This window comes from Procambarus clarkii, chromosome 17 (genome assembly GCF_040958095.1).
Source record: "Procambarus clarkii isolate CNS0578487 chromosome 17, FALCON_Pclarkii_2.0, whole genome shotgun sequence".
Lineage (NCBI taxonomy): Eukaryota > Metazoa > Arthropoda > Malacostraca > Decapoda > Cambaridae > Procambarus > Procambarus clarkii.
This window is the reverse complement of record NC_091166.1, coordinates 50,072,918-50,097,936: the sequence shown is the minus strand read 5'-3', so window position 1 is coordinate 50,097,936 and position 25,019 is coordinate 50,072,918. Positions and strand designations below refer to the sequence as shown.

The 25,019-nt window shown below is 38.7% G+C and overlaps 1 protein-coding gene across 1 annotated transcript in view; it reads left to right on the top strand.

Annotated features, from left to right (window-relative positions):
- The window catches only part of aay (phosphoserine phosphatase), a 44,099-nt gene extending 20,374 nt beyond the window's left edge, over positions 1-23,725 (top strand). Inside the window, exons 2-6 of the mRNA XM_045765640.2 lie at positions 5,300-5,450; positions 6,443-6,577; positions 9,398-9,543; positions 13,599-13,760; positions 14,932-23,725. Coding sequence (XP_045621596.1) covers positions 5,300-5,450; positions 6,443-6,577; positions 9,398-9,543; positions 13,599-13,760; positions 14,932-15,035 — 698 coding nt within the window. The 3' untranslated portion in view covers positions 15,036-23,725. The remainder of the gene's footprint in view (positions 1-5,299; positions 5,451-6,442; positions 6,578-9,397; positions 9,544-13,598; positions 13,761-14,931) is intronic.
- The last annotated feature ends 1,294 nt before the right edge of the window (positions 23,726-25,019 follow it).

Sequence of the window (25,019 nt, the reverse complement as noted above, 5' to 3'; positions counted from 1 at the left end):
TGCCCGGGTCTGTCTTCCATCTGTCCATGTATCTATTTATCCATCCAATTGTGCATCTATTTGTCATCTATTCATCTACCCATCTGTTCATGCAGGCAGTGCCAAAAATCGTCACGGGGGTCAGAATGTGACCCTGTCATGTTGTTGCCTCTTGAATTCTTGCGACACCGACTAGCCTATGTTCATCCCCTACCCCAGACCATTCCCTCTGTTAATTTGGGTGAGCCTAGCCCCAAGCATCTGGCCTCTAACCTTGAACAGACATACACAGACATACTCTCATAGTATAGATATGTGTCTATGTATGCTCAGTTTCCTCATTGACAACTGCCTTGCTATTGCCAGGAAGAGAACAGGTGGACCTTGAGAAAAGCCAACCAAACTTGGGATAATCGAGGGTACTTTTTGGACCCCAGAGCAAAAAAACGGTGAGTCGGCCAGTTTCAGACCGTTAGATCTGCCCAGCAACTGGGCAGGTGGGCATTGTCTGGCTCCTCTGAGAACAGGAGATGCTTTTTTTCACCTATAAACCCGGTGAACTGCCTACCCGCCGGAAACCTTAAATGCCAAAACGCTGCTGAATTTCAAAATGCAGCTGGACAGAATTATCACAACAAATGAGGGGGTAAGGACCTTCGACAAGCCATCGGCATCATCTTGATGTCACTAGAGATAGTGGCCCTCGGGTAATTAAATCAGTTCGACCTTGATAAAAACCTATATACAAGCCTGAAGTATGTATGTGTATATATTATGTATGTATGTATGTATGTTTCCTGCCCCTGACAAAAGGCGTTAATTTTATTCTTTATAGTCTTGACACTCGGAAAACTTTGTCAAGCTATTTTGTGTACGATTTTACCTAGGCCTCTAGGTAAAAAGTATTTTACCTAGGCCTCTAGGTAAAAGATTTTACCTAGGCCTCTAGGTAAAAGATTTTACCTAGGCCACGTGTTTCTTCATGCAATGTAGTTGTTATTCAACAAGCTTTATCCTATCATGCAACACAAGGCGACGATAGTCAAGTATAGCCTCATCCAAGCTGTCGAAACTAGTATGCAAAGCTTAAAGCTTAAAGTAGAGCGCTGCGCTTGTATTCCTTGACTTCCTGTCCGGGACGAGGCCACCACAGACAATGACCTCCGTGTACACACGCACCTTCTGGATATAAATATATAATCCTGTTCTCGGAAGGGATTCTAGCCTAACATAACGGTACAGGTTTGTGTGTCAATGTTGTTGAAAATGTCAGTGGGAGTTGGTGTGGTAGTGTCGTAATGCTTCTGAAAGGTCTTGTTTTGTCTTCATTTGTTTCTGACGTAACTTGTACGGGATCACTAGTCTATGATTTATTTCTTTTTTATACCTGTGTGTGTGTGTGTGTGTGTGTGTGTGTGTGTGTGTGTGTGTGTGTGTGTGTGTGTGTGTGTGTGTGTGTACGTGTACGTGTGTACATAATGTGCAGCGTGTGCGCGAGACATCTAAGGTGAAAGTATATCCTTGATCAATAAGAACATTATACACATAGAGAACAGAGAAAGTAAAACCAAGAAAGGGTTCATTTCTGTGACACACACACATATAGTCCTTCGCCTGTCATGTCATAACGATTGTCAAGTGCCATTGAACACGAGAAGCGAGCAAAAAAAAAAAAAGCCAGAGAGATCAGTGGTAAACAAGCGTCCTCCAATTCACGTGGTTTGGAGGTATAAATTAAGATTTCACCCAAATTTACGAGTGAAGGGCGAGGCTCCGTCACCACACACTATGACCGTGATTTTTTATCAATCGTATTGTGCCAACATGTTCACATAATTATATCAAAACTAATCTGTCGACAAAAGAGAGGAGGGAGGGAGAAAGGATGTAATATAAGAATCTGTGAGTGGGAGAGAATCAAACTAGTCATCTTTATGAACCCCAAACCCGTCCAGCATGTATGTAGTTCCCGCTGTGGCCGATGTTGTCTCTACTGTACTTCATCTCCTGCTAAACAACTTTCACCCGACCTGTTTAGGTAACTCCTGTGTAGTCAGACGATCACACGCGCGCGCCTGAAGAACCTTGTAATTACATGGATTGTCGATGTTGGATTGGATAATTACGTGGTTCTTCTCTTCCATTGGTTCATCCCTTGCAAATGATATTCCATCTTCCAGTACAGACATTAATGACTATCTTTCAGGTAACTATCCACAGTCTCTGTACCTAAAGCCCATTAATTCCACTGACGTCAATGAGATAATCCTTTCCCTTAAAACCAAGTCTGGTGCCCTTGAGGAGATACCAACTTTAATTTACAAAAAAGCCTCCAGATCTTTAGCCCCTGCTATTGCTTTGCTCTTCAACAAGTCACTTGAACTCCAAACCTTCCCAGATATTCTAAAAAAAGCGAGAGTAACGCCTGTCCACAAATGTGGTAATCTCACAGATGTTAACAACTACAGACCTATATCTATCCTGCCAAACTTGTCAAAATTTTTTGAAAAACTAATCTATAAGCAGCTTTACTCATATCTAGCCAAACTCAATATACTTAGCCCTTGCCAATATGGCTTCAGACCCAAAAAAAGCACTAACGATGCACTTATTAGTATGCTTAACTCGATTCATACAGCTCTTGATAAAAATGAGTTCTCTGTTGGGTTGTTTGTGGACCTGCGTAAAGCTTTTGACACTGTCAACCACCAAAACCTTCTTCTTAAATTACATCATTATGGAGTCAGAGGACACTCCCTACAATACCTCAAATCCTACCTTACTGACAGGCTCCAATATGTTTCTGTGAATAATACAATTTCTCCCACCCTACCCATCAACATTGGTGTTCCCCAGGGCAGCATACTTGGCCCTCTCCTCTTTCTCATCTACATTAATGACCTTCCAAATGCCTCCCAACACCTCAAACCAATTCTATTTGCTGACGACACAACCTTCATTTACTCCAGTCCTGATCCCCTTGCTCTAAATGCCACAGTAAATACTGAGCTAAATAAAGTCCATCTGTGGCTAACTGCCAACAAACTCACCCTTAACATTGACAAAACCTTTTATATTCTGTTTGGCAATAAATCCTCTAATCAAATAAATCTCAAAATAAACAATACCCAAATTTGTAACAAATTAGATGGCAAATTCCTTGGTATTCTCATTGACCACAAGCTTAATTTCCAGGGACACATTCTAAACATATCAAAAAAAGTTTCAAAAACTGTGGGCATTCTTTCTAAGATCAGATATTATGTACCACGCCCTGCCCTGGTGACTCTCTATTACTCCCTTATCTATCCATATCTCAACTATGGTATTTGTGCTTGGGGCTCTACTACCCAAAATCACTTACGTCCTCTAATTACTCAACACAAAGCTGCTATTAGGACAATATCCAATTCTGGCCCCAGACATCACTCGGTACCCCTACTTAAATCTCTGAATATGTTAGACATTAAGTCACTGCACATTCTCTCATGTGTATTATACATATATAAAACGCTAAACTATAATGCCAATCCTGATCTCAAAAGCTTCATAGAAGGTTGTATCAGAACCCATGAGCATCACACCAGAAATAAATACAGTTTTGATATTCCTAGAGTACGACTTAATCAAACTAGAAATGCTCTACAAATCAAGGGGCCCAGAATGTGGAATGACCTTCCCAACCATGTTAAAGACTGTACCTCTCTCAACCAGTTTAAGTTAAAAGCGAAGCTATACCTAATAAATTCCCTGTAACCTACCTTACCCTTCTATTGTCAACCAATGTCTGTTTTTTTTCTTTAAAGAGCGCTGTTTGTCGACATAATTGTATTTGTGCTGCTTTTTCATCTATGTTTTCATTTCTTGTTTTCATTCTACTCATTATGCTCAATTAGTATTAAGCTTGTCATTTAAGTTTATCATGCCCGAAACGCTTTGCGTAATAGTGGCTTTAGGCATTGTATGTACTAGCTATACCTATAAGTTAAACAATCCTTGTAAATATTTATTGTATGTATGTACCTTACCTAAATAAAATTGTATTGTATTGTATTGTATTGTGGATATGTGATGATTCAAACAGGTTGGCGAAGTGACGTCACGCGGGGAGCATCGTCATATTTACTCGATGCTGTGTTTTTGCGTTTGTGGAATAGCCTTGTTGCTCATATTTTTTTTTTTAGCCAAAAATCACCGTTGGAGCTGAATGGTTGGAAAGGGTAGACGCGGCCAGTCTTATATGTCGCTTGGCAATGGCGCCAATTTCATCTTTCAGCCTAACTGTACTACTGTACTTCTGTAGTCAGCCTACCTATTAGATAGTCTATCTATCCGATCTGTTGTCTTTTATTTTTTGTATTTTTGGGGGCTTTTTATTTTAGTGTTAGCGAGATTCGCTATGTTTGTGACGCAGCTCGCTTAGTGCCAGCAGCAGCGACTTCTTTGTCCACGTGTGTGTGTTGTGTGTTGTTGTTGTCCACGTGACCACATCCAAGGATTCTGTTACAACCCCAGCTACAACCTTCTAGCAAGAGTTTAAGGTCCAGATGGAACGACCCTTTGAACCATCTCTTATGCTTATGTTTAGTCTTATGCTTGACTAGATACAGACTCCATGCTGTAATACCACATATAATAGTGGAGCCCCCACCCCAGGAGGATGGCAGGTGGTGTTGAAGTCATCCTGTCCTCTTACAAATTACGTCTGAATTTGGTCGCTTGTCCGTATGGCCGAAAATAGACATAATTTGAAAATACAAAAAAATTGAAATAAATTTTGGATTTTATTTTTCCAAAACGGCAAGTTAAGGGTCATCTGGTAGATTAGGAGGGCAGGAAATTCTCCTAAAGTTTCAAAATGTCATAAAAAACATTAAATGAAAGTTTCCTCTCCAAACCTAACCGAGTAAGCTGGAGAACTCAAACAGAAAACATGACAGTACATCACTTTCATAAGCCGATTTCATTTCAAATTACGTCCATTTTTGGCCATAGCGAGCATACTAGCGAAAAGTGACATTATTTTTAAGAGGACAGGTTGGTTGAAGTTCTCTGGTTTCTGAATTGCTGGTTGTGGGTTCCCCACTCTCTTCTGGGATTGTTTGGTTGGGGACTGCGGTTCCCTGGTCCCCCTTCCCTCTCCCTGTGCCTCTTCCTTGCATCTGCTGTCTGGATTCTCTCGTCCCTGTTCATGTCCATCTGAAAGAATACCTTTTTGTCTTTCATTACATTTTAGCATACATTTCATTTGGAATTATGAACAAAATTACATTGTGTATAAATATTATACACTGATGCTAATTTTAAACATTTCTTACAGTCCGCAGCAGACTACCATCTTGGCAAGAGAGTCGTGAAATATGGAGGCTGGCGGATGCTGTGTGCTTTGATGTGGACTCCACAGTCATTGTGGATGAAGGACTCGACCAGCTGGCCAGTTTCTGTGGCAAAGCTGAAGAGGTTAAAAAATTGTAAGTTTTATATGTTTATGGCTTGTATGCCATAAGTATTTATGACTTGTATGGTTGCTTCAGTAAGATTTTGTCCCATGTGTTTAACAACTACTTCTGCTCTGTTGAATAATTAATATATAGTATATAATTATACACATATATATACACACACACACAAAACGGTTGTTACATTGTTGTAAAACCACTAGCACACAGAGCATTTCAGGCGGGTCATTAATCCTAATTTTCCCCCGGAATGCAACCTGCTAAATCGTTTAACAACCAGGTACCCATTCACTGCTGGGTGAACAGAGGTTACAGTTAAAGGATTGGCGCCCAGTCAATACTCCCTGGCCAGGATACGAACCCAGGCCAAAGTCCTCACGAAGCGCCGGGCGAGTATTTTACCACTATGCCACAGTGACTGCTAATTGTCAGTTAGCAAATTTACTACTGCTTTGTCAATTGTAATATAATAATAATAATTATTAATAATAATTAATAACTAATAAATATTAAAAATAATTATAAAATAAAATTCTTTATTATTTAACAAACTAACTTTTATCAGCAGGCTATGTTGGTTCAGTCCTTTTAATCAGTGTGGGTCTTGGCTTTATTGTCTACATCCACATTTTCTCCTTTCCTCTTTCCCGAGGAAGTTATCTTGGTTTTGTTTCTTCATTGGCTGCTGCTTATAATTCTATTTTGGACCTCCGTTGTTTTTGGGGTTCTCATTCTTGCAGGCAGTCAGGTAGAGCTGGGGCATCGCCTGTTGTCAGTTTCTTCTGCTTGTTGGCGCACCTCTCCTGCTTTGCTGAGGGCTACCGCTACTCAGAAGTGAGATAGCTTATGAGAGCCACCAGAGCCCGCCCAGAAAGAGGCATTTCATTATATTCAATGCAGGTTTTTCCACATAGTACTGTTAATCAGAGGGAACTGTTTAGATGTGCATTTAAGTTGAAAATTTGGTATAAGCATTTGTGGTAATAATAATATTTTCCCTACAGAACAATAAGAGCTATGCAAGGAGGTATGGAGTTTAGGACAGCTTTAAGGACCAGACTTGATCTCCTGCAGCCAAGATTGGACACGATACAAAAATTTACGAGAGCCCACCCACCTATACTCACTAGGGATATTGAGTACGTATTCTTTGTGTGTGTGAGCAGAAAGTGTTTCTATTTTAATCGGAAATTAAAATTCACAGAATAAGGCCAATAAAAACTTTCTTAACATTTATTATTGATAAAATTCAAAGATTAATCTTTAGACTGCAGACTAGACCTCCTGCTTTTGTTAAAGATATGGGTAAAGTATCACAAAATTAATATATGAAAAATATAATAATTATGAATTAATAATATAAATATTAATGTTTAGATTAATTATAGTAATATTGTATTAGCAATACAGTACTATATAGAGTGTCGAGGACATACCTGTGACTAAGTAGGGTGAAGCCAGCTACATGAAATGTGTTCAGTTTGTGACATGGACTTCATTTTGTCAGTGGCTGTTTGAACCAGTCTGAGCCACTGTTTTGGGAGTTGGTATATGATCGAGGAGTATGTTTTAGACTTCCCCAGCACACAGTTATACGGAGTTACGGCAAAGTTCCATGATATGGTAATCATGGTGACGAAAAACTTGAAATTTGTAGGAATTCTACAAAGCAATTTATAGTGTGTGGCATGCTCTCTTGTCTGTATTGTAAGCATGTGAGAAATGGGTATCCTACTAAGAGAAGTAAGATAGAAGAAAGGCAAGAATCTATTAAAAACATGGGAAAAGTTACAGAATGTTTAACTAATGAAGAAATGTTAGTGACTGGCTGCCCTTCGGACATTGCAATAATCATAAATAATTGACCTCCATCAATGTACCAAACTTATTTGATCATAGTAGAATATAGCAGAAATTGTTCCCCATGCCTTGTAGACTGAGCCAGATTCTCATCCTGGCTTAAAATAGGTGACTGATAGATTTCGGAAGCTTGGTGTGTTGGGCTTGGGATTAGTTAAACTGTACTGTACTGGTTTATAAGCTCAAGGAGCTACTGGGGCCTGCCAGAAAAGAACCTTTCATTACAGTACATTTAATGCTTGATTTTTGTAGGTTGATTTTCTGTGATTCTGCTCAAATGTATCAATCTTTTGTTATACCTAATAATAATTGTGATTTAAAGTGAAGGTTTTGTATAGTCAGGGACAGGTGGCTCATTAGCCTTACCAAAAGTCTCCTTAAGCTAACTACTGACCTTGTGAGAAATGTGGATTTTTGGACCTTAAATTATACGAACACTGGTGAATCATTGCACAGAAATATGTTGATGAAAAATTGCCAGTGGAGTAATCCCTCATTATATTGATGGTATTAAAAGACTGCTAGTGGCATTCCCCAGGGTGTTGCACATGCTCAGCTGCACATGTGCAGCTTTTATTTCTGTGAGGGGCAAGTCTTTGAAATTATGAAAATTACTCAAGAGTTAAAATGGAAAAACCTGAAGTTGAATGTAATAAAACTCCTCTTTCTGATAATGCCCCAGTGGCCTACCTGGGATTAATGTAAGAACCTGGCTACTCCCTCACAGAGGTGCAAGGAGTGTGTGACAGTTTGTCACTACACCAGAAAAGCATCCAGAAATTCAGTGAAGCTTTACATAAATCTGGAAGGTTGACAGGAAATGAAGCCTCGAAACAGCCAAACAAATATGCAAATGATTCATGAAGACCAGCAAATTATGCAGCTAAGTACACAGTGGTCCAAATGTAATTGAAACTAATGTCCAAGTTGATGTGACCTAGTAGATGGTACTTCATCAGTATATAGTAGCTTCAGGAAGCCATCGAAGCTCGCCTAGAAATGGGCATTTCATCAGAGTTCTTGCATTCTTGTTAAGCCATTAACACACACAGCATTTTGGGCAGGTCCTTAATTCTAATTTTCTCTGGAATACGATTCGCCAAGTCATTTAACAACCAGGTATCCATTCACTGCTGGGTGAATAAGGCGTACAGTTAAGGATTGGCATCTAGTCAATCCTCCCCGGCCAGGATACGAACTCCCAAAGCATGGGGCGAGTGTGCTACCACTGCGTCACAGGGATTACATTCAAAACTTTTTTTTAGTTCAATATTCACTGTCCTTTAAAATAAGTAGGTTAGCATTGGAGAAAGTGAAGGTTGTCATCAGCAAATAGAATTGGCTTCCGGTGTTGAGTGGAATTTGGAAGGGTGTTGATGTGAATGAGAAAGAGGAGTGGCCCAGCTGTAACTTTCTTAATTCATTTGGAATGTGTGTTTCTTTCTTCAACTGCTAGGACTGTCAATATTGATTTGTGAAATATAGTAACACTCAGCTAAAATGAAACTAGATAAACTTAATGAACTATTTCCAGTGAATTACAGCAAGTTGGCTTAGTAGAACTACATATAATTATTTTACATAGTATGTCCAGCTATAATTTTGTGTCGATTGCATAGAATTAAAGTAAGTAATTATCAAAGAAGGCACCAAGCCGGGAAGTCTATGTAGCACCATGCAAAGAATTCAAGAACATACATTTATTTTGCAATGTGTATACAGAGGATTAATAATTTGTGAATTGCACATATAAGACTTACGATTTGCACATCTTAACCTTTATTGTATCTCAGATGGTAAGTAACCTAGTTCTGTAGTGTGGTTGTATACATCCTTGGCTCGCAGTCGGTGGTACAGTACAAGGTTCATTCCCTGTGAATGACAGAAATGGATGGACTCCTTTCCTTTCATATGATGAATTATGTTCAGCTAGAAGTTAAATGTGTGTTTGGGAGTTCGGCAGTTGTTGTGGGTTGCATCCCAGCAAAGGTCAATTGGCCTAGGTGGACATCAGTAAGTGTGAGGATAGGCTTCTTTTTCCTGACGATGGGAATTAGTCTCGGTTTTTACAATGTAATTACTGTATTTGATTTTTTCAGCCGACTGGTTGCTGCCTTACAAGCACGTGATGTGGATGTCTATTTGGTATCTGGAGGATTCGTATCTCTTATTGCACCTGTAGCCAAGATGCTCAACATTCCATTGGAAAATATCTTTGCCAATCGACTTAAATTCTTTTTTGATGGTGAGTTTTTCAAATTCACTACATATTGTCAATTATAACTGCAACTGAACATGCCCCTGGCTTTATTACATTGTCTTCCTATAAATTTGACTATATTTCTGCGACGTTTCAATGTTGCTTCCTAATGGTAAGTATTCTCTGGAATAATAGGGTACATTTGACAAGGTGCCGGCTTCCTCTGTCTGTCGAGGCAATCGGGTAAAGTCATGCAAGATAAAATTAATGCGCAGTGAGACAGGATGATATTCTAGACACTGGTTACACAAGGAATGGAATAATCCAGTGCTGAATGATATGAAATACTCCTGGAGTAGCCACAGAGGGTTTCCAGAAAGAGGCCTTCTCAAAAACCCACATTTGAATATGCATTATATGAAAAGGCTTTGAAGAATTTAGATAATGGAAAAAGATCTAGGGGTGGTTCTAAATAGAAAAGTATCACCCAAGGACAACATAAAAACATTGTGCATGGACCTTATGCCACGCTTTCCAATTTCAGAGTTGCTTTTAAATACATGGATGGTGACATACTAAAGAAATTGTTCATGACCTTTACAAGATCAAAGTTGCAATATGTCGCAGTTGTATGGCGCCCATATCTTTAGAAGCACATGTGTGAAACACGTGTGTGTATGAAACATTATTGTAACCAGGCGGTTGGACACATGAGCTAGCTGTCTCGTCCACTTGGTTTTGGGCAGGGTTGGAGAACAGTCCGGTCATCGCTTGTGTGGCGGTCTCCTACAATAACGATACGTGCATCATACCCCATGCATACTATAGTAGTGCTTCATCTCTGTATAAATTAGTGATAGGCAGTTTTAAAACTAAGAATATTTGTAGAACCCTGTGTGTGTAGGTGGTGTCTTGTGTTATTTTAATTCTTTTGATTCTTTCACTTAGATTTCTGTAACATGTGGTCTATACCCTCATCAACTGTGATCCTCATTTGTAAAGTGTTTAAAGTATCGGAACTTTTACTGCTAAAACCCATGCTACCTTTGTAGTTACCAGGGAAGTGTGGAGTAGGGTGGTGACCCTTAAGTCCCAGTTTGTGTGGATCCAATAATCAATACATCCCTAAGACTAATGTTTGCTGGATGTTATCCCTCTTGATCTCAACAATTCTGTGACAATTCAAAGTAACCCCCCCTTCCCCCCCTCATATCTATTCAGTGTAAAATAATCCTGTGTTGTTCATTAAAACCCTGTTGTGAAATTGTACCCCAAGGTGTATTTCTTGTCCCATGTAGAATAAGATTGATGGTTTCAGCATCAACACTCTTTCTGAGTACATATATATATACCGTATATAATATAATATAATATAATATAATATAATATAATATATATATATATATATATATATATATATATATATATATATATATATATATATATATATATATATATATATATATATATATATATATATATATTTTATATCAGATTCAGATTCAGATTCAGATTCAGATGTTTATTCAGGTAAGGTATATACATACAAGTGATGTTACATTAATGGATTGATATATAGATAGAGCTAGTACATACAATGCCTAAAGCCACTATTACGCAATGCGTTTCGGGCAAGAAAAACATTAATATCTAGAACTTAATACTAATTGAGCATAAAGAATAAAAAGTGTTGAGAACAAATACAAATAAAGATAAAAAAAAAAAAGGGGGAACATGACTGAAAAAGCAGCACAAATACAATAGGTTGACAAACAGTGTTGATTAAAAAAAAAGAAAATAACGGACATGGGTTGACAATAGAGGAGTGAGGTAGGTTACAGGGAATTTATTAGGTAGTGTTTAGTTTTTATCTTAAACTGGTTGAGAGAGGTACTGTCTTTAACATGGTTGGGAAGGTCATTCCACATTCTGGGCCCCTTGATTAGTTAGTTTAGTTCATTTATTATGCACCCCATACCCATCTTGTGGGCGGTAGTGGAAAGGGTTACAGAGGCACATAATGGGCTCAGGGACTGAACCCCACAATTCATTTAGCTAAGCAAGTTACAATCTTGATGAGCTAGTTACAAAATTCAATATAAGTCATCACATCAACAATGGGTTCGAGATCGACCTCAAGTACAGGTTCTAAATTAAGCAACTGACATATGTGGAGAGCTAGTGTCAAAATTTATATGTTTGTCCTGCACACCGCCCCCCATCCAGTGGGCAGCGGTGGATAGGTTACAATCACTTAGTTACTACCTACAGTTAGCAAACTGGGGATATTTGGCTAAAATTTCTGGTAGCAGATCATTTTGAATGAAATATTGACACATCGCTGGAACATTGGTTATAGAATTGTCTCTAAATTCACGTATCTTTTCGCACTCCATCACATAGTGACGGAGGGTGTGCGAATAATTTTGTTGACACAGTTTACATTTGGTCAGGTCTACATCAGCAGATAATGAGAATTCCCAGAGATACTTGTAACCGAGTCTAAGCCGAGCAGTAGTAACATCTAGAAGTCTGCTGATTTTATTGGATGATCCATAGATGTGTGGCTCCTCTTGCATGATAGTATGATGATAGATGGAATTACTGGTGTCAATTTCACTTTGCCTCAGATCTACAAGATCTTGTTGAAGTTCTCGGTGTACAGCTGCTCTCAGATTGCTCATTGACAATCCAAGGTTACACTCAACGGCTCCTTTAAAGGCAGATTCTTTGGCTAACTTATCAGCTCTATCATGCATTCGGAGGCCAACATGAGATGGAGACCACATGAAATGGACTCTGTTACCATCCTTAGTAATTTTGTTGTATTTGTGTCTAGCTTCGGACACGAGCATGTTACAGTTATGTCTTAAAGAGTTGAGAGCATTTAAGGATGATAAGGAGTCACTTACAATTAATGTATCAAGTTTTGAGACTTGTACACATTTCAGTGCAAGGATCAAGGCAAATAGTTCAGTCTGAAGGGTAGAGGCCCAGTTGTTTATACGGACTCCCCACTCAAAGTATAGGCCATCGCCCATTGTCAGGACAACTGCACTTCCAGCTGCACCCGTGGTGCGGTGTAGGGAACCATCAGTGTATATAATTTGAGAGAGAGAATGCTCTGTGGACAGAGCATCAATATGGCTTAAGGCGTTGAGCTTTGCCTCAAGACGAAGCTTGGGCTGATCTCTAATTTGCTTCTTGGGTGGAAAGGGAGGGATTAAAACTGGAAAGGGTGTAACCTCCCACGGTGCAGGAAAGTGCCGCTGTTGTTTCTCTTGGTACAAATCATGAACCTGATACATTCTGAGTTGGGTTCCAGTTTTTGTTATCCATTTGGAACAATGCTGATCTTCAATAAAGAAATTCTGGAGGGCTTCTGTGCAAGGATTAGGATGAGTTAGCTGTTGTAGAGCATTTCTGGTTTGATTAAGTCGTACTCTAGGAATATCAAAACTGTATTTATTTCTGGTGTGGTGCTCATGGGTTCTGTTACAACCTTCTATGAAGCTTTTGAGATCAGGATTGGCATTACAATTTAGCGTTTTGTATATGTATAGTACACATGAGAGAATGTGCAGTGACTTAATGTCTAACATATTCAGGGATTTGAATAGGGGTACCGAGTGATGTCTGGGGCCAGAATTGGATATTGTCCTAATAGCAGCTTTGTGTTGAGTAATTAGAGGACGTAAATGATTTTGGGTAGTAGAGCCCCAAGCACAAATACCATAGTTGAGATATGGATAGATAAGGGAGTAATAGAGAGTCACCAGGGCAGGGCGTGGTACATAATATCTGATCTTAGAAAGAATGCCCACAGTTTTTGAAACTTTTTTAGATATGTTTAGAATGTGTCCCTGGAAATTCAGCTTGTGGTCAATGAGAATGCCAAGGAATTTGCCATCTAATTTGTTACAAATTTGGGTATTGTTTATTTTGAGATTTATTTGATTAGAGGATAATATAATTATTTGATTAGAGGATAATATAATATTTTCCTTCCATTATTTATAAGAGTAAGAACAAGTTTTGTTAGCTATACTTTAGGGAGGGGAGCTCTATTTCCAGAGGTTATAAATAATTACATTTTACAGGTGAATATGGTGGATTTGATGAAGCACAACCAACAAGCAAGTCAGGTGGTAAAGCAGAAGTCATCGCCTACCTAAAGAAGAGGGAAGGTTATTCAAACATCGTTATGATTGGTGATGGAGCAACCGACATGGAGGCTTGCCCACCCGCTGATGCTTTTATAGGCAAGTTATACATAAGAACACAAGAATAAAGGAAACTTGTCGTACTTAGACAGTTCATATTTATTTATTTATTTATTTATATACAGGAAGGTACATTGGGTTATTTTTTGTACCTTCGTATAAATTTATATCAATATGGATATAGAAACAATGTAGTAAGCCAACACAACAACTGCTTGTATGGCTGTTTGAAAGGTTGGCATGCAAATACCAACCAAATGGGTGTAGAGTCTGTACTACACCAGGTGGCAGTTTGTTTCTCCATTTTTGTTGTACTGGTAAGCTTTATGGACCATGTGATTCTGTTGTCTCCCTAGTGGCTAGTCCTGCTCTAATTTACAGCTCTCCTTTCACTTTGCGCGCATGTAGTGATATATCCGAATCTCCACCTGATCCAATGGATTGGTTGCAGTATGCATAGATGGTTCACAAATCTGTTTGGAGCTTTTCATGTTTACTCTTACTCTTTCATTTATTCATGCTATCATCATTTGCTGGGAAGGCTGGTGGTGGATTTCACTTCATCATTTCACAGGTTTGTTCTTTCTCGATGGGGTGTTTGTCTTTTTTTTTGAGAGGATCCCCTCGGTAGTGATGTGGACTTTACTTTCTAGTGTAGCCAAGCATTACGAACTGCACCAATGCTCAGAGACTGGTTTATCAGAATTGAGGACCGGTATGTGGCATGCTCTACAACGGTAAGTGCTTGGCAAAGAGAGATCTACCCAAAATTAAGAAAATGAAATGGAAGGTTAGGCAAAAAATACAAAACATTATTTGAAAAAAATTATTCCTGATACACACAAGGCAAATGACTATTGCTGCTGGGAAAACAATGTTGTTCCCAACTGTCATTACATGGTGGGCCAGGTGACTGACCAGCAGCTGACCCAACTCATGAGCTACCAGTATTGAACCCTAAACACCCCCCATGAGAAAGAAAGGAACAGGGCAGAAACAAGAGCTTACCAGAAAGAGTATTTCATTACATTGAACTTAAAATTTCAGGGAGGTTTCCCTCTGTAACGCCCAACAGCACTGAGGGTGTTACTCAGAGCCCGGTAGGTATTGTCTGTTCAGCTCAAAGAGCTAGGGAAGATACCAATGTATGGCAATAACTTGATAATAACTTGATAAAATCATTCATTAATCTTACCTTTTCTTGTTTCAGGATTTGGGGGGAATATTGTACGAGAAGCTGTAAGAAACACAGCAACCTGGTTTGTCTATGATTTTGCTAGCCTTATAGATGAATTAGAAAGTGAAGATGAGTAATTACAGTATTTCATAAGTAAGAGTAACAAAGGTATTATATTTTTGTGCAATTTTTATAAAATAGTTGATTTAGTCTCATGAAGCAGAATGGTGAATATTTGCTGAAATATATGATAGAGTTTTGAACTGCCTTCATTGAACTTTAATCATTTTAAGTCTGTGTGAGAATACAGAAAATAATGTTTGTAATGTAACAACAGGAAAATACTCGATACTGTGTACATTCAGTGCAATTATTTTTTTTTTTTTACTATACACTTGTGTAAGGAGCAGCCAAATATGATGATTCAGAATTTTTTTAACATCAGGATAACGATATTCATTAAATATTGGTTTATTGATGTAAAAAAATATTACTATGCATTACAGTATTTATATTTTATATGCATTTACAATCTTAGTAGTTATTGCCACAAGTAAAGCTTATATTTGTGTTTGCCACAAGATTCAGGGACAATTGCCTCATTTTGAGATTTTAGATGCAAGAGGAGGGCTAGGACCTCTTTACTATAGTATAGATAGGACCTCTCCATTATAGTATGGATAGCATGACCTCTTTGCAAAAGTGGGAAGAGTGATGTTACAAATGTGAAAATGAACATGAAATGTTCCATTACATATAGTTTTTACCATAGATTTTGAGCCATGTATTTGGCTAGTTGTGCTTGTAGGCGTTGATCTTCAGCTCTTTTGTATATGTAATTACCTAAGTGTAGTTACAAGATAAGAGCTACTCTCACGGTGAGTAGCTACTCATGGTGTCTTCCTGATACTTATCACATGACGCTTTGAAACTACTGAGGGTTTTAGTATCTACCACCTTCTTGCTTAATTTGCTCCAATTGTCTACCACTTTGTTTACAAAAGAGAAGTTTCTAATGCTTTTTCAGCATGTTTGTTTCCTTAGTGACAGGTAGAGTTGTGGTTTCACCTTCTGTTGGTCAAAGTTGGTCCAGTGGTGGCTCTTTGCCACTACCTGCAGGCTACCTGTTCTGTTTTGGTGGATGCTTTGTTAGTTGACCCTGTTTCCTTGGTCCCCTGTTCCAAGCTAGCATTTCCCAGGTCGCCTACAGTGTCATTGTCTAGCCAGCCTGCGGTCTACCCTTGGGCCCACGATGTTCTTAAGTATGCTGCCTAAGCAGCTGCTTTTCCAACAAGTCCTGGGCTGATATTTGGCATTGTAATGGGGTGCTGGCCGCCGCTGATATTTCATTAATATTCCTAGTCCCAATCGGTCAGGTGTTGTTTTGGGCTGTCTCCCATCCTGAATTTTCTCCATCTTGGTATCTGCCACCTCTCCTCCTCTCTGGAAAGCCCCATGTTTTTGTTCTTGATGGTTAATTAGCTTCAGGCAACCACTTGGGGGAAGGGGGGAGTGGGAAGGGGGGGGGGAGGCGCTTGCAGAAACCCAACATTTGACTGTAATGAAATCTCTGTTAAATTCCCGGTGGCTCCCCAATTCCTTCCCTCCCTCCCTGGTTCATCAGTTCATCAATGAGTTGTTCTCCAGCTCCAAAATTGACCTGGGATGCCAGCTGGGGGCTGGGCCACCTGGTGGTGGCTATCAGTACTGAGTTTAGCTAGTTTTGAGTGAAACTCTTGACCTGTGCAAACTGTTTAAGAGTTACAGTACAGTATTTGGAAGTTTCGATGCTTTGTTTTTTGCGAACCCTCCAGTTGTCTGTAAAGCTTCATTGATTTTCTGGATTCTTTTCCCAGTGGGGTGGGAGATTGTCACTCTCTACACCTGTTTGGGACTAGGTTCTGGCTCTGATTCCCAGTAGGCCAAACAAACCCTTTGACTGATGTAACCCATTAATGTGAAGCAATATTGGCCAGATAGCTTCAGAGAGCCAGTGGGACTTTTTTACTGGTAGTTTCATTACATTCAATGCTGGGCTGTCCTGATTTTGTTTTTTTCAAGCTAGATTAGAGGACAGGTTGGAACCAAGGATGCAGTAGGCATTTTTACTGTGGATTGTCATGAAGTGGTGGAATAGGAAGCTCTTGGATTTCGTTGCTTCATTGAGTAACTCTTTGAGAGTTGTCACTTTTGTTCCTTGCCTGATGTTATCCTACTGGGACAAAACTACAGTAATTATTTACATTCTTTGCTTCCCTTTGGTTGATGATGCCACATGGTTTATCAATACAGAGAGATATAGATGTTGGGTATGTGCAATACCACACTATCTGCCATTCTTCCAGTTATAAGGTAATTCTATCTGGTCAGCAAGGAGCACTACCAGAATTGTTACCCAAGAAGTCCAAGGTTGCCTCTGGGCACTAGGATGCAAACAAGACTACTCTTGATGTTGACACTGGAACTGGGTGCAATTAGGTGGGGGGGGGGGGATCATGTATACATGTAGTCATGTTAGGGTGCACTAAATAGTTTCCGAATTTCATATTTCACATTACAGATAATAACTGTATTAATGTAACCAAACATAATGAAACCTAACCTAACCATGGATAGAGTAGATAGTAACAGTAATTACGTATTGTTTTAATCCATTATCTCTCAGGGATCTTCCTGAGGACAGGTTGGCTGAAAACCACTCTCCCTAGTAGCCTTAACAAGGCCTGGAAGTCAAAAGCTTGTCAAAGGTCTACCCTTGGGAATGTTTTCTATCTAGATTTTAAACTGAAGTAATGTCTTGGCATTTACAGCTTCACTGGGTAGGTGGGTTCATGGGTTTATGGACTATGGGTAAAAAACATCTCCCATTTCCTACCCTACATTTTGGCTTGTTGAGGTTGAAGCTGTTATTCCTTGTTTGTTACACATTTACCCTCTTAAAGAAGTGGTCTGGATTATTATCCCCAACGTATTCAGTATTTTAAAGGTCTTGAGATTAGCCCTCTTATGTCTGTTTGGCATGTGTGGTTAGTGCTGTGGCCCTCTACCATTTCTGGCATGAGAATTGACTTACTTCTGGGATGACTTTTGTCCCTCTTTGTTGAACTTTTTCCAAAGCAGACAACATGCCTTGTATAGATATTTAATTTTTATAGAAAATCACTAATTATGTGCATCTTGAGGATGTTTACACATAAATGTAGATACTGCATACAAGTCTAAAGATAGTCACCTTGGTGAACACCCACTAGTGAATTTAGGGTATGTGAAGCAGGTTTGGCACAGTGCAAGGTACTCGTGCTTGTAATTATGCTTATCATTTGGGTTTGGCACTTCACAAATAGTGAAATGAGAAGTATTCAGATATTTAGCAAAATGAATGTAACAAAGTTTTGTGAACTATTACACATTAGCAAAGTTCTCAGTATGACAAAAAATTTCTCCTGTCATGGCAGTTTTGTTTATAAAATAATTTGATCTCTGAGGTGCTGTAAGATTGTCCATAACAATAACAACCTCAGGTTGTGAAGTTTCCAAGCTCATAACCTGTTGAATATAAACTAGGCCAATGAAGGAAAGTTATACAGGTCTCTTAAGTAGAACTGTAAATGCTTGATGATTTGTGAGCCTGTATGTACAGGCTGTTTTTTATCTATATAAAAACTGACTAGCAGTAATGCTCAAATGCAAATCTTATTACTAATTAGGTACAGTGGCCCCCTCCATTTACAAATTTAATCCATTCCCAGAGACGGTTCGTTAGCTGAAAATTTGCAACCTGAAACAGATTTTCCCATAAGAAATAATGTCAATTGAATTAATCCGTTCCACACTCCCAAAAATATTAACTTCAAAATAGATTTCATACCTAATTCACACAAATATTTAATACTATAGCATGTACAAGTTATAGATTACCTTTATTGATGACTTGTTGGCATATAGAAGACAGTGAGGAGGGAGGGAGGAGGAGGAGAGGTGTTAGTGTTTGGAAGGGAGAGCCCCTTTCTAGTATAACACCAGGCAGTGACAACTTCTTAGGGGTACTCTCTCTCTCTCTCCTATGTTTTGCCTGCATACCACTAGGACCTGGCTGTGGCTCACTGCTTGTTTTTCTCACTAAAAACCTTTCCATAGAGACTTGTTTTTCCCCACATTGTAACACTTGTCTGTAGCAAGGCATCACAGTGTCATTAAAAAGGTTAAGGCAATGGCCTACTACAGCTTGCTCTGGGTGAGTTGTATCAACAAAGGTTTGCATTTCTTTCCATAGTCTGCACCACTTCTTAATTGTTGAAGAAGGGACACTCTGTACTGCCTCCTCCTCCCCTAAAAAATTTCCTCAGTGGTTTCATTGCTGCTCCTTGTGAAGGGCTAAGAGTTATTTGGTTGTCAGTTCTTCGCTGTGTTCCTCCAACTCACAACACTGTGAATGCCTCTTCTTTTTCTAAATTTCTCAAACCATCCCCTGCTCACCTAAACTCTTTTATATCTGCTGCATCACTTGTTCCAGGGGTTTTCTTTAAAAGGTCTTCATGCAATAGCCTTGCTATTTCACAAATGATGGCCTCTGAAATGCTATCACCTAACTCCTTGTTGCGTTTCCAAATTAATAACAACTTTCCAACATCCTCAAGTGTTTGTGTTCTTTGTTTCGTGATTGTTTATATGCCTTTTGCTACTTTAGCACTCATAATGTCCTTTTTCTCAGCAATTACAGTGAATATCATTGACATAGATTTGTTGTTCTGCCTAGCTAGTTCAACAACCCATATACCATTTCCTTGTTTGTGAATGATCTCTTGTTTTTGCTCTTATGATCATCCTTGCATGTGTTTTCTTAGGTTGAACTTTACCACTTACTTTCTTAGGACCTATGGCATGATATATAATAATGACTTATGTTCAAAACCTAAAAATGCCGAAAAACAATGAAATTCTTTACAAAAAATTCATGCACGATCGTCACTAAGTGGGAGGCACTGGTAAACTGAAGCACGGGCAACTGTGCCACCAGGAACCACTGCGTTAGGTCGCCCATACGTATATCAACCAACTACGTTACTCGAGGCAAAGCTCATAAGCCAATTTACATTTTACGAAAAAATTGGGCTCGTAACCCAAAAAGTTCATAAATAGGGGCATTCGTAAGCCGAGGTGTCACTGTACTAGCTAATCAATTTAGCCGAGCTTTAATTAAAAATATATTTATATTGTCTTCTCATTTTGTAAATCAATTTACCTAAAAAAGATCTTGTCCTGAATTTATATAAACTTGAAGTTCAACAAATATTTATTGTATTCTTAAGGCATTTTCATTAGCCTGTAAATCTGGATTTTTGTGACTTGTGACCATTTTGAATATAGTTTCATAAAGTAGGTTTAAGGTTTGAAACAAGAATATGTTGCAAGCTTTTTAATGACCTGACATTCGTGTATTCAGCTTGTACTTCATTAATTTATGTATTGTGCTTGTTGATTTAGTTCTGTATCAAGCTTGTGCATATTTTAACCCTCAATGTTTAGCTGTTGAAATATGGCCATACCTTCCTATGCATAAAAAATCTAAAAATTCAACAAAAATAATAATAATAATAAATTCATAGAATTATTTTGTATACAAAATGTAAGAAAATCTTAAAAATATTTTTCTTATTGGTTGGATGAGGTGTGTTGGTGATCTGGGCCAGCCTGGTTGACCAGACCACCAACCTGGAGGCTTAGTCAGAGACCTGGCCACAGGGACGTTGATTCTTAGAATTACAACAAGGTCGGTAGGTAGGTATCATCTGTCAACACCCGATGTTGGCTTTGCTTGCAATATACTATGAGACAACTCCAGTGTTTACCTTAGATGTTTCTTTTATTGTATTACATATGTTGTTATGATGGAGTTTTATACAATGATAATTACTTACTTACTTGCATACCTTGATGGGGTTCCGAGAGTTCTGCTCCCCAAGCCCGGCCTGGGGCCTGACTAGTGAGAGCTTTGTCCAACAGGCTGTTGCTTGGAGCGACCCACATATCCACTACAGCCCGGTTGGTCCAGCACTTCTTGAAGAAAACTATCCAGTTTTCTCTTGAAATCATATATTTTTGTTCCAGTAATATTTCTTAAGCTTGCTGGGAGGATGTTGAACAACCATGGACCTCTGATTTTCATGCAGTATTCTCTGTGCCTATTGCACCTCTATTCTGCATTTCTTTCCATATCTTTCACTCCAGTATGTTGTTATTTTACAGTAAAAATTTGTGACCTGACCTCTCCAGTATTTTACACGTATATATTATTTGATACCTTTCTTGTCTCCTTTCTAAAGAGTACATTTGAAGAGCTTTGAGACAAGCCCAATAATTTAGGTGCTTTATGGTTGTAGCGAGTATCGAGCAGTACTCAAGATGGGACAGCACAAGTGATTTGAATAGTATGAGCATTGTATTGCACAGTGACATTTGTGACGATAACCTCATTCACATACTAAAGGTAATCGTGAAACGATAGCAGAATTTTGTGTCAAATCACTCCATTACACCACGACGAGCTATTATATCCATATTAGCAACATGCATGTAAAACCCAGACAATAGTGCTTTAAATCAAAACACATGATAACCACATTACCCCAGGAAGCAACATATGATGAAAACCATACTCCGAGAGTTAGTGTATTCAGCTAGCTGATTTCTGTGCTGCAATAATTTTTGTACTGACCTTGTTCTTCATTCAGATGTTCCCTCACTTGATATTACTTTATTAATGTATACTTATTATGGTTGCTTTATGATCTTTAGCAGATTAAATTAAAAAATTACCAGTTTCTAATTCATCTTAGTTTTTGTGATGTCTCTTTTCACTGGTTTGTGTACATACTTTTAGTAGTTTGTTATACTGTAATTCTCATTAGTTTGATATTTTTGTATACTGTATTGATTTAAAAAAGTCACTACCTTTGTAGTGTAATGGTGAAAAGAAAAATCCTATTGTAACTAGGCACTGCAGATTTGGGATTATTATAAAAAGATGGAATTTGTTTTATGCAATGTTGACATTATGAAAGTGTAATTACACCCCAAATTCATACTTGCTTTAATGACAGTTTTAATACAGAAAATAATTTGTTTTGCTGGGGACAGGAAGTGAGTGAGAGTGATGTGTGTGTGTGTGTGTGTGTGTGTGTGTGTGTGTGTGTGTGTGTGTGTGTGTGTGTATATGTATGTGTGTGTGTGTGTATATGTATGTGTGTGTGTATGTGTAATTACCTAAGTGTAGTTATAGGATGAGAGCTACGCTCGTGGTGTTTAAAGATGTTAATTATGGGTAATTGCCCAGGAGGATGTCGCCGGAGACCCGTGGCTGCCTTGATCAACACCCACGGGTATGTGACCTCACCCACTCCAGGCCCTATGTATGGTGTATGTACACACATACACACTCCAGGTGTGTGTGTGTGTGTGTGTGTGTGTGTGTGTGTGGGGGGGGGGGGCGCGTGCATGCGCATACACACAAACATTTTTTTGATGTATCACATCCCCCCCCCCTCCTCCTCCCCTAGGGTTGAACTGACCCTTTCCATGATGCAATGCCACAACATTTGCCAAAGTTCCAGGTACCTATTTACTTCTAGGTGAATAAAAGCATTAGGTGAAAGGAAACTATCAACCATTTTTCCCCCTACCCAGGAATTGAACCTAGGATCCCCTGAATGTGTTGAGAATGAAGCCAACTGTGTGTATTTTTACTATGATATATATAAATATACACAATTTTGAATCTCTAAATTGAAAGTTTTAGAGGAAAATTTAATGATGCGCAGTTTTTAGTTTGCATTGAATACTACTACTGGCAATTTGGACATGTATTTCATACTATAATATATACTACTGTACTGGTTTCTTGAGCACTACATATTGCCAGTTATCTTAATGTGTGGAAGTACCTTTTGGTCTGGATAATTGAGGATACTCTATCAGCTACGTACAATATTTAACTGGTCTCCTAATTGTCGTGTTTGTTGTATGGAGACGGTGCCCCTAATGCACTCAACTAAGTGGTGCAAATAACTCTGCAATCTCATTAATAAGTTCATGGAGATGTGGCAGGATCCCTTCTCATCTGTCCCCAGGAGAAACCACATATATCTCAACCTTGTCATGTTTTCCACTACTGTACACTATCAGTGATGATAATGAGTCATCATATACATAAATACAACTGAGCACATTGTTAGAAAATGAATATTTAAGAAGTTGCTGTCAAGACAGCGAGTGTTGTTTCTATATAGGAGTATTATCATCTCGAAAGGTAAATGTAATATTTGCATCAATTCATGCTATGTTACGACATTTGTACAGATAATACTATGTCACTAGTTCAAGTGTTACTTGACTGAAATTTCTTAGTTGTACACATTACTGTGATTGTCATATTATTTTCCTTGTTTGAAACTTAAAATGATTCAACTAAAATAGTTATCGTGACAAATGAAGTATTTTGCTAATATAATAAATCACCAATAGTTGAACTAAGTGTGTGCATCATATTTTATTCACTTGGACCATTGGAGATTCAAACTTGGCCCTGAAAAATAAGATGACCATCCTACCAGTGTTCTTACCCATGCTGTTGTGTACATCATAATTACCTGAACACCACCACCATGTCTCTATAGCCTCAACTGGGACAGGAAGCTGGTGCTTCTGGAAGGTATGTGTAACAGTAGTTCACAATTGAGTTAGAATATTTTGACTGTAAGTATGACCAGATACATGTAATGTAAACCGAATACAAGATTTTCGTTGTGCTCATTAAAATATTGTCTGGCAAGTTATTTCTTCATTTTCTTGATAAAATGAATGGTTTGTATAAAATGAATGTTAAGTGGTGAAATTCCGTGGCCCGGTCTCTGACCAGGCCTCCTGGTTCAACCTGTCATCGGGATACCATAGTACTTATGTCAGATAATGCTCATAGCTCCTATGATGCTAATGTTCAGTTTCCCTGTGGTAGATTTACAGTTATCCCTAGGCACCAACCCTTCCTCACGTACCATAGGGAAACTATGAACATTAGCATCATAGGAACTATAAGCATTATGTGACATAAGTACTATGGTACATCAAAGGTACAGTATACCTTCCTGCTTGTGGTAGCCCTCACCCAGGGTGGTCAGGTGTCTTTGGATTTCCCTGCTTTTTCTTTGGTCAGGAGTGACATTGGTTGATCAAGCATTATAGATATACTGTATATAAGAAAAGTAATAACAGAGCAAGACCTCTTTGAACCCCACCACTAAAAAAAATACTTGGCCTAGGGTTTAAAAAAAATTATTATATGTATTATATTATATATATATATATTATATATATATATATACATACATACACACACACAGTGGCATCTCTATTAATGAGTTTAATCCATTCTGGCACCGAGCTCGTTATGTGGAAAACTCGTCTTAAACAAATTTCCCCATTTAAAATAAAGGAAATCAATTTAATCCATTCCACTCCCAAAAACATCCATACTTGTATGACTTTTTTATATAAATATATATAATTATATGTGCAGTATTATGTTTTGTTATACTGTTTTCATGTTTACTTTACCTTATGAAGAGTCGTTGCTGGCTTGAGGGAGATGATGGGGAGGTGGGAAGGAGGAGAGGGGTTATGGTTTGGAAGGAGAATCCACCTCGGAGTCAGGCAGGCTCTCTCTCCTTGGGAATTTCACCCCACTGAGACCGAGTTGTAGTTCACTATCACTGGCACTTCTTTTCTCTACTTTTGCAAAGAACGTACCTATTGACAATTGCTTTTGTTTTAGGATGTTCCTAAAACGAGACGGCAAATTGTCATTAAACATGTTAACACACCGGGTTGTCACTGCTTTATCAGGGCAGCTTTTCCAAGAATGCGTTCACCTTTTCAAACATTCCCAACACTTCCCTGATCTCACTGGCAGAGGCAGCATCCTCCCTTACCTCCTCATTCTCTTACTAATGGTGCAAATTGTTGATGAGGACCTGCCATACTCCCTTGTGAGATCAGTCACACAGACACCACACTCATGCTCTGCTATAATTTCCTTCTTCAAATCCACAGTAATTGTGTCTTTCTTC